General features: G+C 29.7%; 1 protein-coding gene across 4 annotated transcripts in view; it reads left to right on the plus strand.

Annotated features, from left to right (window-relative positions):
* Nucleotides 1–8,018: 8,018 nt before the first annotated feature.
* The window catches only part of LOC145181468 (uncharacterized), a 13,585-nt gene continuing 4,570 nt past the window's right edge, over nucleotides 8,019–17,033 (plus strand). The window contains exons 1-4 of one of the 4 annotated variants that reach the window (XM_090100580.1): nucleotides 8,045–8,180; nucleotides 9,272–9,359; nucleotides 10,113–10,185; nucleotides 16,038–17,033. The exon at nucleotides 16,038–17,033 is cut by the window's right edge and continues 6 nt beyond it. In XM_090100580.1, the coding sequence (XP_089956706.1) occupies nucleotides 16,058–17,033 (976 nt within the window). In that variant the 5' untranslated portion in view covers nucleotides 8,045–8,180; nucleotides 9,272–9,359; nucleotides 10,113–10,185; nucleotides 16,038–16,057. Of the gene's footprint in view, nucleotides 8,181–9,271; nucleotides 9,360–9,748; nucleotides 10,186–14,100; nucleotides 14,829–16,037 lie in introns of those variants that run through there. The other 3 variants (XM_090100579.1, XM_090100578.1, XM_090100581.1) reach the window with 3 other exon arrangements.

Consider the following 17,033-nt stretch of genomic DNA (forward strand, 5'->3'; position numbering starts at 1 on the left):
CATTCTGGCAAATGAAGTCTTACATATCATAACTGTATGGATAGAACAGTTCAAAGAACAATCCGATGGACTCGATCACACCGTAAAATAATCCCATCATTCAGCGTTGAAAGTAGAAGTACGGGCGAATTTACTAAAACAAAATCATCAACATGATTTTCTACGATCTTTCCATTTACACTATCAGAATTCAAGATAACTCCTAAAGATTTAGAGAATGCTCGAAGTACAAACATTGAAACTAATTCAGGTTCGGTTTCAGAGCTAAACGATATAGTTTAGTTTGGTGTAAATTCAAGCCTATTCTGAAAGTTCAAATCTTGGCCAACTTTTTAAAAATGGTTGAATATCACTAGTATAGCTCCGCTAATTTCAATCTTCCTTTTGAGGAAAGATAATTGCATGTAAGATTATTCAATTTAAGCTTTCTTTATCTGATATAAAGGTCTACGTCTCGTTATTTTTTTTTAATCGAGACGAGACGATCCTAAAAGCTTTGTCCCGATTAGCGATAAAATTCGAGACAATTTTCAATTTTCTGTCGAAATCCGGGACGATACCGAGACGAGACGAGATGTCCCGGACAAAATAGGAACTTTACAATTTCCCGGAATTTACATCTTTTTAACGGGACATAACGAGACATAACGAGACATAATAGTTAATCCTTAATGTAAAATTTAATGAATTTCTGGCACAATTACCATTATTTATTTCAGCTGCTATTATTGATATTGTTATACCATCTACATACACAGCTTTGTAAAAGTTAATGGTAGCAACTGAAATCAGGGGGAAAAATATATTTTTGGGATAGTATTTAAATCTTTCCACTAATATATGTTGGAAAAAGGGGATAAATGTGTCCGAGGTCTAAGTTTCTGATCATTTAGTATTGTTTACCGCTGAGGTCAGTATTCACTTCTAATGCAAGAGTTTGTTTTACACTCATATTTAAGGGAAAGGTTATCCAAAGTGTCTTTAACTTTTTTGATCTATAAAACATTTGACTTTTTTTAAAAAGTGTAATTCTTGCAGAGACTAACAATAGAGCATGATGTTCAATACCTAGTTCTTTTATTTTGTTTCTTTTCCATTGCTCTCCAAGGACCACCCATTGTTTATGGGGTTTTCCAGAACCAAAATGGCTACTTTTATTGGTCATAAGATTTTCTTAAAGCTATTGGCATTCTTTTTCTATAAAAGAATCATAATTTCTACCACATTGTTTTAGTTTTTTTCTTCACTTTTGAATTAAATCTATCTAAAGTAGCATTAATTTATGTTCTATTTGCTAATTTCTTTAGTTTTATTTGATTTCGTTAAGTAAATCCTTCCAAAATCGTAATTTATCCACTCTAATTCACGTATATTCGGGATAAGATCTAATCTTTTTTTTGTTGTTGTTGTTTTTAAAATCATTAATATACATCAGAAACTTTTTTGAGTACTTTATGCCACTTTTCACTTTACACCGTTTAACATTTTATGTTATAACTTCTTTGACAATTATCACATTACGTTCCCTATAATGTTTAAGTAAATAATGTTACTTGTATATTACAGGAAATACTGAAGTTGTTAAGTAACGCTATTTCAAATATCTAGCACTTCTTGAATAGTAAATCATTATTCAAGTTTAAACATTTTAACAAATTTCTAAGTAGCATATGATGACAAAAATATGTCTCTTGAAAATATATTTGATATGTTGAAACAAGTCATACAAGTAAAAAACTCAAATTAAAGAAATACAAATGTCAATTAATCCATAAAAACCTTGTTTTCCGCCAATTCCATTTATTTTGATATAATAAACCACTGGTAAAAAATGGTGGAAGACAAGGTTTTTATGGGTTCATTGACATTTGTATTTCTTCAAAAAATATATAAAGTTATAAGATTATCTTCAAAGTAAATATAGACTTTAATTTAGATTAAAAGTTCTCCATTTTTACTAAATAAAAATCTCTCATTTTTTAGATTTCTTTGAAAATAATATTAAATTTTTTAATTTCTTTTAACCATAAAAATGTAAAATATAAGTTTTATTAAAATACTGCTTTTACTTTTTAAATAAATGATCATTCTAATTTAATATTATTTAAAAAAGGGCGCTATATTTATCAAAAAATTGTGAGGGGTTTAGCACCATTTTTGTTGTTGTTTTGAATCACTATGCGTCATTTCTGGCTGGCAAAAAATTTTCTTCACTGCGAAAGCGCGAGTTAGATATCTAGTTAATATAATTGATCTGTCTCGTAACGTTTCGTAATTATCCGGGACACAGTTTTTAAATTCCGAGAAAAAATTCATGTCTCGATTTATAACTTTATTCCGGGATAATTGTTTCCTTTGTCTCGTTATTTTTTTCCGGGAAAGTTCTTGTCTCGTTACGCTTTTCCCGGTTCATTTCGAGAAAACGATTCCGAGACGCAGACCCTTAATCTGATACAAACAATGTGTATAAGAATTTAGATGAACTTGGCTTAACATATTTGAACTGTAACGATGGAAAATCTTTTCTTTTTTTATCATGTTGAAATTACCTAAAATAGTTACACTGAAATTTCGAATTACATATACGATCTCAACGACAGCTGACCTCCAAAGATGCTTAATTTAACTGTCGCTCACCTCAACTGCCGCTTATTTTAGTAAAAAATAAGATTCTTTCTTAGTCTTTTTATAGTCGATATCTGAAACACCATAAAATGGGGTGAATATAAATAAAATGTTTGGGTTAAAGGATTTCTTTATTGTTTGTCTTTTATTTCCTCGGTTTTAGAGTCTGGGCCTGAAGGTGAGTTTCCACTCATCCGTTTTAACTACGGGAAAGGGAAAGGGATGGGAAATTAAAAACGTGAGCATGCGCAGTTTGTAATTTAAATTTGAAAACTAATACTGCGCATGCTTACGTGATTAATTTCCCATCCCTTTCCCTTTCCCGTAGTTAAAACGGATGAGTGGAAACTCACCATAAGACTTAGAAGCTATTGCCAACAGCATTAGAGGATTCTTCAAGGTTATTCACACCTTCGGTTTTACCCGAAAGCATTATTACTACAATATTTGCCCCCAAGTATTTTTTTCAGGTCAAAATGTGTAAAGTTCAGCGGTTGTGTTAGATGTGTTGAACTCGCTGTTACGAATATGAATTTTACGTCCTTAAAATTTTTTTTTTTAATCATGTTAGAGGTATTTACAATGACATCCAGAAAACAAGTTTACTTACCAGAGAAGTTTGAAGTAGTTAGGAAAACGTCTTGAACACGTTCTCTACTGACACAAGGATAAACCGCAACCAATAGCGTTGTTAAACAAACAAAACATAATTATTTTATTAGTCTAGAGTGTTACCAAGCCAAAATCAATAATATTTCAAATTGATTCCGGAAAGAAAACATCCAAAGTAATATATGTTTATGAAATTTTTTTCTATTCCCCACCCCCAATCTTTTTTTTTTTTTTTCTTTTACTCCGTTTTACAGTATTTTTCTAGAAAGTTCTAACAAACAGATGCGGACTACACGTTCAGCAAAATGCATCATCTCGTAGGAATGTAATTTGCGTATTAAGAACTACTGCGGGATTATTAAGAACTACCGCGGGATTATTTGTTGTGGGAAAGATGTCCATAAAGTCAAAAAAATTTTTTAAACCGTAAACTATCAAGAAAGTTTTAGCCACAGTCAAATACACTTAAGTAATAAAAAACTCACCTCTATCGATTGTAGAAATAGTCAGAAAATATTATATATAAAAACCAACAACGCCCAATACTCTTCAGAGAGCATTTCTTTTGGAATATGGTCCGGAACTCAAGCTAAATTTGTATCTGAGAGTTCGCAATTTTAGGCACCTCTTAATACCATGCAAATTAATAATTTTCTTTTAGGAAATTAAATACCATGTAATTATAATAACTTTTTTAGACAATAGAAATAGAAAAACTTACGGCCTTATTAGTGCATTTAGAAAAAGAAAGGAAATGTTCCACCCACATAATTGCAGCAATTAACAACCTCGTGAAGTTTAAAAAAATTTTTTGGAAACGGAGAAACATTTACAAAAAAATATTTTAAAAAAGCAGTTTGTTAAGAAATTCTATTGGAATAACAATAAATCTCATTTTAACAAATGGATGATAACGCCAGGAAATACAAAAGTAAGTCTCCAGTGAAATCGAGTGCATTAAAGCGTACAACACCTGAGTTGAAATTAAAGACTAAAACTTGCATCGCCAAAGTTCAACCAGTTATCGTTGCTGATATTGTAAGGTCTGGTCTAGAAGATGAAAAAAAAGGTTTATCGAGTCAATCGAGACATCTGACCAATAAAGACACAATCAAGTTCAATAATACGACTGATAATTCTATAACGAGGATGGCACCTGTCGTTTCAGAACTTAAAATATTGCACCAATTTTTTCAAAACAAGAACGACAGTTTTAAGTGCAAGAAATATAGAAGCATGAGTACCGACAGCGGGATCGACTTACCTGAAAACGGTAGTGAATTTCATTTTGAAGTAGATAATCTAGATAAACAACTTTTGACTCTTGCAATTGAGAGCATAAACAAAGTAGAGGATGAAAATTATTCTCAAAAGGACGCGATGTGCAGCAACGTGTTCGAAGAATTCCCTTTAATAGATAGCGAAATAACTCGGATAAAACACTTGCTTCAATCGTTAGAACATTATTCCAACAAAGTGGACGAAATAATAAACAAAAATAAATTCTTCATTAGTGAGCTGACCACGGAGTTGTATCAAAAAAGGAAAATAGAGCAGCGTCTAACTTTTGAGCTTTTGAAAAAAAAGCAAACGTATGCACCAAGGGTTCTCAGCAAAAAGAGACCGTTCTATGAAAAAATTAGCTCTGTTTAGCTTTATTTTTAGAGATTAATACAACATCGAGACAAATATTTTAACAAAATAGTCATCTCGATGGTGTGAATATCTTTTTTCCTGTTTGTTTTCTTTGTTTGTCCTGGATAAATTGATGCTGTTTTTTGCAAAAAAAAATAAAAAGGTCTACAAAAGAAACTTCTAATAAATTTTAACTAAAAAAATAAAATTCTTAACTTAAAGAAATACTTTAACTAAAATACGTTAACTAAAAAATAAAATTCTTAACTAAAAGCTTTTCTTTACAAATTGTGGCGGTCTTTCATACAATTTGGCGGTCTTTTGTACGATGTGGCGGTCTTTTATACAATGCAACTGCTTAAAAAATGATTTCACAAATGTATCAAAAGTAATCACAACTGTTTTGGTTTAAACGTTGTTCTGTTTGACTCAAAGTGAAAGATTGTTTTCGATTTTAATTGAGCTTTAGTTTTATTTATTTTTGTATTATTAAATCGTTATTTTGTTTTGTTGTAAGAAAAAAAATACACAGAAAAATTTTTGAATGCTGTTCAAATGCGCTGAATTTTTTATCCTAATGTCATTTAAGAAACTTTTTCAATGGAAAGAATTAAATTTTTTTTAAAAACATTTTTTTGAGCATTTTTTTGCTTTCACCCTTCAAAAAGACTTCTAGTTGAACTTAGGATGCTACACACAAAAATTCTTCACACTTGAAAACCATTTAAGTCTCTTTTGTTCAATAAAATTAAAAAAAAAAACCATTCCGAGGTAAGTTATCGCACATCCATATAAGTAACATAGGGCAGGGCGGGGCGGGGGGGGCTTGTTGAGCAATATTTACTAAATCTAATAGATCTCTTGAACTGTGCGTCGGATTTACATAATTTTTTCACTATTAGAATGAAAATTTTATCTGCTAAAAATTGCTTAAGAAAAAAAAGCGTTTTTAGATTTGTTTGAGAAAATATTCTCTAAAGCTTACCGAGCTACCCAACCTACCCAAGCGGGGCAACCTACCCAAGCGGGGTAAGCTGAGCAGCTGTGTAGGGTAAGTTAAAAATAAAGTTACTTAAAATTTTTATTTCTGAACTTTTGACTTACATATTTTATGGACAAAGTAATATTTAAGTAAAAATATTTTTAAAAGAAGCAAAAATTTTATAGTTTTAAATCACATTTACATTTTTTTTAAAAAAAAGGGTTTCAGTTATTTTTTAAATTGTTAAGTATTAATATTTAATAGTGATATTTAATAATGATTAATTAAAAAGTGTTTATGGACCTTGAAATGTTTACCCAGCGAAATTTGTTTCTCCGTATCCGATAATGCCGTTTTATTAATTAATTTTATTAATTTCTTTCAAACCTGCTCAACTTATCCCAACTAGACTAGGTGACACAAAAGTGAGGTTATAAAAAGAGCTACAATACTTAGGGAAAAATGGCTAAGTGTAATTGAAAGTCAAATAAATGGGTAAAATATCAACACTTAAGTGATGCCAGATAAATGTTTTTTAAAGAATCTAAGAGAAAAATAGCAAAAAAAATTTTTTTTTTCTTTTTTGATCCAAAATTGAAAAAAGTGCCCGTGCATCTCACTTGATCGCGGTCCAACAACCATTTGATGCGCATTGTATTACCATTACATATGCCTATCTTTCATTAGATGTTTTGTCATTTGATGCATATACCTATCTTTCATCCATTAGATGTTTTGTCATTTGAGATATTTTAGTTGCCCAACTTGCCTCTAAGCTCAACTAGCCCCGCCCTACCCTACTTCCGCCACCATTTTCAAAATGTCAAATTTATTTGTTTGGTATCTAATCTATCTATTACACAACTGACCTCACCAATTCTTTCCCCTCTTGTTGTTGATTTGATATTTTAAGCACTATTTCTTGTTTGTAACACACGTGTTTGTAACGTGTTTTAAAGAATCTGAAAATAAATTTTTTTAGTGGACCGACACATCAACTCTTATAAAACGATAACTTTAGGAGAATATTTTAATCGATTTTTTCTAATTTTTATTTGAGTTCCAGTTGGCAAAACAATAGAACATTGATAACTTTTACTGTACCGTTACTGTGGTTACTTTGGCCACCATTTGTGATTTTATTTTTCTGCAAATTATTTTCTTGTTCACCTGCAATCGATGTATCAGAAGAAAAAAAAGTACCGTGGTGTGACCTAACAAATTCCTATACTTTAGAAAAGTCCTAACTTAACTAGATATCTAGTTAAAATAACTAAGTTATTTTCCGCAAATGTTTATTTTATATATATGAAGTTTGTCATTTCTTAAATTAGGACTTTCTTAAAGCATAGGACTTTGTTAAGTCACACCACGGTAATTACTTTTATTAAAATTTGTTAAAAGAACTAAGAAAAATAACAAATCAAATAATTTGCAGGGGAACAACATCACAAATAATGGCCAAAGACACCCCAATCGGCGGTATCCTTGCTACTAATAAATCTATGGAGAGAAAAAATCTTTTTTAAGATGCTTTTAATAAACTGCTTTTTATTAAAATGTTTATAGCAGCATTTATGCCTAGGTTGTTGATTAAAATAAATTAAATCAACAAATGAATTAACAAGTTGTAAAAATAACGCATTGAAAACATATTGGGCACTCATAGTTTATTTTTGTGGGGCCACAAAATGTCTACCGTCATCAATGGTTCACAGGGAAACATATTCACTTCATGATCTTAACGCATAGTTAATACAGCAAAGATCTAGTAGATACCTTTTCCATGTACTACCGATGATAGTAAGCGACTTTAACAATGGTTGAGTGTAACAGACCTTTGATGTCTACGATTTATTTGCTTGGTTAGCTACTTCCTGCTTTCGTTTGATTCTTTCATTTGATAGTTTTTAATTTTACAGTGTAAGGCTACAAAAAGTAGATAATCATGAATCTGTAAGAAATATTTTTTTCTTATGAAATTCGGCGCGCACCGTCTACTTTATTACGTGTTAACCATTAAATTGCTAAAACATGAAGTTTGATAAATATATTTCCCTTACGGATATTTAAAAAAAAAAAAAAAAAAGATGGATAAATTGGATTCAGCAGCTTACGTCATTAAAGATTGTTTATAAAAAAAAAAAAAAAAAAAAAAAGATCCACAAACGAGATTTGTTAACAGATGTTCTTTCAATTTTTTCAAGAAAAATCACTAAGAAGCTCATGTCCATTCCATTCACATCAGAAAATAATTTGTCAACTCGGAAACCAGAGCGGATAAAAATGAACCTGCCCCACTGTACATATACACACAGAGATAAAGGTATATATATGTAGCACTTTACATCTTATAAATTTTAGCAATAATGCCGTTGACTTATTTAGCAAAATTTTAATTAAACTTTTTAAAGCTGTTTAAATAACGATTTGTTTTCTGAAAAGAATTTCATATATCTTAAAAAGCTGAATAGATTTTTAAAGAGAGTCGTGATTTAAAAGACCAGAAGAAAAAAAAAACTAATCATCAGGTCTACACTTCGAGCACTGGATTTTTGCATCACTTTTTAGCTTTTTAGCACTAAACCAACAAGTTTATCATCAACGGTTATAACTTTTCAGTTTTTAAAGTAGAAAATAGAGAAAATTAGATTCCCTTCTATTAGTGTAATTAGGATTTTTAAAAGAGCTTTAGTTTGTTTTTAGCTATCAGGGAGGTTGTTTTTTTTTTTAGCTATTAGGGGGTTACCATGAGTATCAAATACAACTTCAGGCTCCAAAATATGCTAAAGAAAAAATCACAGTAACTGTTTTTACAACATTTCAAGGTCGATAAATTTTGTTTTGTTTTGGATTGATAAAAAAAAAAAAAAAAATTAAGAAGTTGCTAATAATATTCGTCAAATTACATAAAATTTATTTAACTCATTAATTATTTAAAATATATGGCAAAAAAATAGGGTAACGATATATGAACGTTATAAATGCGTGAAAGAAAACGAGAGTGAGCGTGAATGATTTCACTGCTCGAGTTGCGATTTGTAGGAGAACTATTTATAAAATCAAGCAAAAAATTTTTTAAAACGAATAATCAATATCTGGCTCTAAGCCATGTTAAACGGTGAATAATTTTTCAAGTGATACTTGTCAAAAATTACATAAAGGCCGCTGCGACGCATCGCGATTAAAATTTACCAACTAAATGCAATGCAAACACATTACAAAAGACTCTTTTAGTTGCTATTCAGTCTATTATTAGAAACATAAAGCATATTAGAACTGTATTGTAAGTGTGTAAAAAGCTGCGTGAATGCAAATAAACATTTACTTGAAGACGGATTTTAAATTAAAAAATAATAAAACAACTCGAATATTCTTCGCTAATTTATTTTTTTTCTATTGTTATTCTATCTTTAGTTTATTTGATTGACGGGTTATTCGAAAGACAGCTACAATTGTATTGGTTATTTAAATAGAATTATGCAGGAAAATGGATTTTCTAATGGTTCGTAAATTATTTGTACGAAGACGATAAGCCAATGAGATGAATATCAATAAAAGAAATTGTTTCCCAAGAAAAATAAAAATGCTACATTCCTTTATCATAGTTAATTAATTGAAAATAAAATATTTTTTAGTAACAAAATAATCATTTGCATTTAAGATAACTTAGCGTTTTTCCGTTTCAACAACAAATCTAAATGTTTATATTGTTGACCTTGCTCCTGTGTAATTAGAAACCGAGTTCTTAATTAAAAGAACAGCAGAAATTTATTACGTGATCTTAATTTATTCAAGTACAGCGGTAGTTGTTACGTTTAATTACATAACAAAGTCGAATAGTAAGTATTAACCATTCGTAAAAAATCACAAAGGCAAATTTGGCTTAGAGAAAAAGGAATGTACAATTTTCATTTTTTAAATACTCATTTAATTTCCAGATTTTTGTTTTGAAAGATTTAAAAAATTATTTTTAGAGTGCGGTTTAGTAACTCAGTTGTATTTAACAGCATTAAAAGTTAATAAGTAAATTGTAAAGAGGAAGGTTTTTTTTCTGTATTTATATTACACGAGTTGGTTATAAATGGATGCAAATCAGAATATTTACTAGTTATATTAAAATGCTGGCAAAGTGTAAAAAGAAACATGAAAATGGAAATATTAGTTAATGTCGTACAAATTTATATTTAGAAATACGCAAGAAAAAATTGCATCATTAAACCATTTTATTACTATTTACCCCGCCATTTCTTTGAAGGTTTCGTCATTCTCCTTATCGATTACGGATCCAGATGGAGGCACGCGTTGTTCCCCAGAATCGCCAAAAGTTGGTAAATTACAGTTTTTATTTTTACCTTTAAACGCGTTGCACAGTTTTTTTTATTGCGAACTTTTAAAGCACAGTTATCAATACATCAAAATATAAAATCGATTTGCGAAGAGTGATGGAAAATGTAGATTACTATCTTTTTAATTTTAAAATACGAATGCGCGTAATATGTGTGTGCTGTTTATGTTCCTTGCAATTTACTTAAAGCTGTTTAACATTAAAAAAAAAAAAAAATTAATTATCCTCACTCCTCTCCTTTTCCCGCTCTTTCCTGCTCTTTCCCGTTCCTGGATCCGCCTTTGCTCCTGATCCATTTTTGTTATCATAAAAATTACTAGGATCCATAGAATCAGTTCTATTTTCACCACCGCCATTATCGTCAATAACATCATCAATGTTCTCATCATCATCATCATCATCATCATCATCATCATCATCATCATCATCATCATCATCATCATCATCATCATCATCATCATCATCATCATCATCATCATCATCATCATCTTCATCATCATCATCATCATCATCATCATCATCATCATCATCATCATCATCATCATTAACCATCGTCATCTTAATCGTCATTCTCTTTCATTTCGTTTTTCACTTTTTCAATTGATTTGAAGTTATAAAAAGTTTTTAATTACTCTCACATTCGTAGCATCTTTCTTAGGCGCCATCTTTTTTTTAATCATATTTTAGCTTGTTACATTGCGTCGGAATTTTTAAAATCATTTTGATCTATAATTCTGAGCCTATTTCCTAAAACGCAAATACTAATAACTAAATTTATCTTGAAAATTCTTTTGTATTAAATGCACTCACAAACAACTTCATATCTTACATGTTTTAAGTCATATCATATAAATGGCTAGGTGTATAGGTATAAATATAGCTAACTATATATTTGAATTATACTATATATAAATATACAGAACAAACATTAAATATAATACCGGTATAATGTATTTTTACAAAACATGTTTTTTTTTGTTTTGTTTTTGTTTTTGTCTTTTTGTAGTATATACAAATTTCTAAAAATTAACTTTTAATTGCTAATGCCATTACTCTATAAAAATTAACTCTGGCAATTAATTCTTTCTTAAAGTTAATAGTAATAATTAACATTTAGTTATATTTTATTGTATTTGATTGTATTAGAGTTGCTCAGACAACTTTAAATGTATAGTAATACACTTGACAAATATAGTATATAATGTGACACTTTATCCATCATTTTTGTGTTATGTATTTACAAGTGTAGAGTTTTTAATGATATGTTATGGCTAACCTGGAATTAATTATAAAAAGACAGTAGATTTCTAAATATTCATTTCTAAATGTTTAATATTTAAATTGATTTTGGTGTATCTTTGCTATGTATAAGGATTTCTAACTTTAATTGACATAAAGTTTGTGTGAAGCCATTTAAACTTTAAAATGAAATAATACACATTAAACCATTAACCTTGTGTTCAATTTTTAAATACAAAAAAGTTTTTTTTTTCTTGCTCATGTGAAAAATGAACTTCTTGAAGATCACTTTTTCTTACTGATTACAAACCTGTAATTGTTTTAACTGATCAGATTTCTAAAGCATTGTCTAATAGTCTTTTGCTGAATTTCCCACATTCTGTAGTAGTTGTAGTAGTAGGGAGGAAGTGGGATGGGGTATTTAGTACACAAATCAAATCTCATTCTTCATTTTGTATTGCTTGTCTTATCTGGAGTCCAGCGAAAATATCTTTTTCAACTTAGTTTGATTTAAAGGTTTTGTTTTCAGCAAGATGTACTCTCTTTTAACTTCATTTCATCTTTTTTTAAACTGATTCCATTTTGTTAAAGAACAGGGACTCGAAGTTTATCGTCATGTGCTACTGGTCAAAGCGCTGGTTGAAGGTTAGGATAATGTTGCGTAGATCACTTGCTAATGTTGAATTGGTTGTGATAAAATTGTAATTGAAATAGAAATGTGTCAGAAGATATCAGAATGATTTTTACACGTGAATAAGATTAGTAACTTAAACCGAAAACAAAATCTTCACATCAGTGCTTTACATGTAACACTTCGGTACTAATGTAATACATCAGTACTTTACATGTAACACATCAGTACTAATGTAATACATGTAAAACAACTAAAACCCTTTAAAGATAAAGTAAAATCTTATCTCAGAAACTAAACGCGTTAGAGAGAAATAAAATACGTAGAAGAGTTAGATGTTTTAGAAGCTTGTTTAAAAAACATCTTCAGGTTCTTCAGGTTGTTCATATGAAACCCTATTTATCAAAATCTGAAACTCATGGTAGGGCCATTTTCCGCAGATCGAAACTTTAATGCTTCAATTTTAAGTTCAAATTACGTTTTGCAAAAATTAAAGTTAAACCTATTCAAGCAAGAAGAAGAATAATTTGAAAATCGAAGTCTAAGCCCAGACTTTGATTTTACTGAATTTCAAGTGTAAATGACTTTTAAATTGTGTTTTATAATTCTGAATTTGCATTAAATATTGCAAATTTAGAATTCGAGCTATTTCTAAGTCACAAAAATGAAAGATGCTATGAACGAAATACACGTTGTTTTTTTTTGTAAGAAGCTTGTTTATAAGAAACTTGAAGCCCCGAAATCTTAAGAAACTATTAGTACTAAGTTACTTTTCGATAAGTAACTTATCTTATCGAGAGTTCGAGGAATATTTCCTCGTTTGTGTTCTGTTCAGGGACAAATCTGAGGATTATATTACAATGAACGATAATTGAATGGAATTCAAATAACTTTAGTTGACGAAATGTAAAGCATTTTATCTTACTTGTTAACATGTTTTCAAACTGCGTTTTACTTACTTTTTCTCTCTTTTGATAAAATCCGAAACTTAAGAAACTCTTGAGAAACTTTTTAATACTAGAGTTATAAAAAAGTACCATTAAAATAAGAAACTTTCTAGTACCATTAAAATAAGAAACTTTCTAGTACTAGTCCATTTGCTTGGTTTCTTACAAAAAATAAAAACAAAAAACAAAAAAAAAAACGTGTACTTTGGAACTCGCAAACAGAAGCTTACAGGTGGAAGGGTGGCATTAAAGGTTTCAATGAAAGTCTTGTCGTTAAAATAACGTCACTAATAATTTACCGGATTATCTTTTTTACTATTAGCATTTTTAAAATTTATAGAATCATCTTATGTTAGTTCTCCTCAGTTTCTTAATTTTTTAAGACTCAGTTAAATACTTTTTACAGTAAAAATCCTGAATACTAACTTTGTTTGACTTTTGTTATTTAAAAATAATAAAGGCCACCTGCCCTTTTTTTTAACAAATACGTATACAAATGTAATGGTATAAAATATTAGTTTAGCGATCGTATCTTTGTTACTCTTTTTGTCGCGTACTTTTAAAGTTAATTATGCCAATCAAAAATCACACGAAGAAGCCAATTTCGTTAAGTATTTTATTTTTATTGTTCAAGTTGCGCAATTTTACAATTAGGATAATCTTCGAATTACTCTGCTACTTAAATTCTTTTCATATCTCTAATTGCATTGCTGTATCGTCTGATTTATCTTTTATCATGCGTTAATTATTCGCAATAATTGAACTAAAGGTATTGTGAGGTATTGGGTGTCCGACTGTTGTCTGTACAAAGCCTCGCAGCCAGACGTTACAAATGCGTTGTAATTAGTTTATCTGCAGTAAGTTTTATTAATACTTAATGCATGTCATTTCGTTTTATTTTAGTAAAATTATTCCAAAACTATTAAGCCGATATATTTACGCGATTCATTATAGATAACACGAGGCTATGAAAGTCATCAAAGTTGTTTCTTGAGAATTACAATAATTGTGACCAAATTAAAAAAGTTCTGGTTGCGGGTTTAGAAAAAGCATTTCAATTAGAACTTTTTTTTTCTTTTTTTTTTTTTTTTTTGCAAAGAAAAGAGGAAAAAAGATCAAAAGATGATAAGAATGGAACTTTTGAGAAATACAAAACGATAGTAAAGGACCAAAGTCAATACGCCGAAGATAAGTTTCAACAAAAATTTCAAGCCAAACACAGTTTTCTTAATCAGGCTTATATAAACGTTTTTAAAACCTTGTTTGTTTTCATCAACTATCTTAGCGCCTAACTTTTTTAAACAGAGAAACAATATAACTTTGCAAAAAATGACTTTTGGTCTGGCGAATGATTTGAAGCTGTTAAGCTTAGATTAAACGCAGTCTATATTATTATTCTTTGCTAATTAATCAAAAAATCTTTACATTAGATCATTTTCTTAGTTATGACATTATTAGAGGTTCATTATTCGGTGTTTAACAAATGTATTATCCTTGAAGGGAACTCAGTGGTTTTTGTCTATTATAAACTTTTTTAAAAAAACATTTCCATCTTTTATGAATTCTGGGTAGTTATTTATTTTTAAATAGAATTAATTAGTATGATAACGTTTTATCAGACCGATGAATTAAAAGAAGCTAATTGTGTTCGTAAAAAATATTTAAAGTTGATTTCTTTATTGTGGACTTGTACGAGATCGTGATGAGCTAACATTACAACACTACTTTTGGTGGCATTATATCTAGCGGTACTGGTATTGTTATTTGGTTTTTTTTGCTCGATAACGTCTTATTGAGACACGACGTTCGGTAAGTATTTATTGCTTCATCGTTGAATTTTCATTTTGATTTAGAGGTTTTTTAATTTGCCGTCAGACCTTTTTTTCTAGTAAATGGCTTGAAGATGTCGTGTTCAATATCTTAAACACTTCAACTTTATATTCGTGCGTTGGACTTTTCGAACGATTTTAAATTAGATGTAAATAACCGATTCCTTCAACTATTTTTTATTCCAGCTGATTTCGTTGTACAAATTTTCGTTAACCTTAAGGATGAGAGACTTAATCTAAAACTCTTTGCTTAATTAGTCCTACGCTTGTTCTTAAAATATTTTCTTTGGATTTCTTCCTAAAAGAAAAATGTTTCTAATTGATGTATATATTTACTTAGGGTAAGTCAATCTTAGTTGCGATAGTCAACTCGAGTAAACTAATCGCAGCAGATTTTTTTTGTTTTTTTGTGAAGAAAAATTAAAATCGAAAAATTAATTTCTAGAACAGTTTGACAAAAGTTTTCGATCTTTTATCAGATTTTTTGTTGTTGTTGCTGTTAGTTTTTATTTTGCTTTAGTTTAAACATTTTTAAAACTTTATTAAGATAAAGTCGGTTTTTTTTTTTTTTAATTCAAAGGCATGTCTACTTTGGTTTGTTTGATTGACAATATCTTTCAGTGGTATTAATGCGAATGTTATTTTTAGATCAAATTGCTTTATAATTATTACTTTCGTTATGCTTCTGTTTAATTATAAAAATCGCTACAAAAGAAAAACCCTTAGATTTTATTGCTAAAATATGTTTTTTCGTTGCTTCATACTTTAAAATGACATATTCACAAAACTGTAATATTTCGACTGAATTAAATGGCATTTTAGAGCTAATCAATTCACAATTATTTTTATTTATTTTTGTTGACATGTTTATATATATATATATATATATATATATATATATATATATATATATATATATATATATATATATATATATATATATATATGTATGTATGTATGTATGTATGTATGTATGTATGTATGTATGTATGTATGTATGTATGTATGTATGTATGTATGTATGTATGTATGTATGTATGTATGTATGTATGTATGTATTAGAATATATAAAATATATTTCTCGATGGTGATTTCAATTACATTTTAATTTGCAACTTTCCGGACGATTTTTGAAAATATTTGCTTTAAAATTTATTTCCTTAAGTTTGTTAATCAAATTCTCTTTAAGTAAAACATTGCTAAAAGTAAATGGCCACTCCCAAAAGATATTCTCCTTCATTAAATGAGACTGTGGTCACACTGCGAGAGCGGCTTAAACATGGCGAAAATATTGTTTGTATTCTTGAAAACCAAATTACAGCTGCTCAAAAAAACATAAACTTTTTACAAGGTCAGATTCATCTTGCGAACGAAACAGTAATGAACTTGAAAAAACATTTTCACGAAACAGAGGAAATGCTGTCTAACTTAGTCCCAAGCGAAAGGTTGGTTAATGCTAATTCTCGTGCAAATTCTAATTTAAAACTCTCAGACATTTCAGACAGCATGGAGAGTTCTCCTCGTTCACCGTTGTCTTCAGGCACTTCATCGACGATTTCGAGTAGGCTTTATGAGGAAAGATTTGAGCGCAAAAAATCACCATATGCACAACAGCTGCGTCAAGTTCTCGATGTACTTCAGGATGAAGAGCCTCAGCGGTCTTGTTCATACTATCCAAGAGAGGTTTGGAGAAAGGGAGATTATAATGGTTCTAGTTGTAAGAAGTATTTAAATTGTAATCTTAGTCATGATGGTAATAATGAGTATTACGAACTCGATCATAAAAATAAAAAAGACGATTATAGTGTCGTTTCACCTAATGATAAGGCATTTACAAACGAATCCAAAAGTTATAGCCGCATGAGAATTTCTCCTCATCACCTTGTTTGCTCAAGAAGTCACTATAATGAATCTCCGTGCATGAATGGTAGCGAAAGTAAAGTCAGAGACCAATCTCCAAACAGTAAAAGGCGCCATTTGCAAAGTTTGCACTCTTCAAGTCAACAACACGATAAGTTTCTCTATCCCCCTAATCACTGTTACTCTGCTGGAGAAATGGACCTGCAGGAAGATTGCACGACTGTGCGTAGAAAAAGATCCCACGTTTTAGGAGATGAGCCACCTCATTTAAAGTATACTAAAGTGAAACGAATTGATGGCAGCAAACTAACTGCGCAAAAAACTT

This window comes from Hydra viridissima, unplaced genomic scaffold (genome assembly GCF_058129835.1).
Source record: "Hydra viridissima isolate aposymbiotic clone 2 unplaced genomic scaffold, HvirCarnegie_v1 scaffold_10, whole genome shotgun sequence".
Lineage (NCBI taxonomy): Eukaryota > Metazoa > Cnidaria > Hydrozoa > Anthoathecata > Hydridae > Hydra > Hydra viridissima.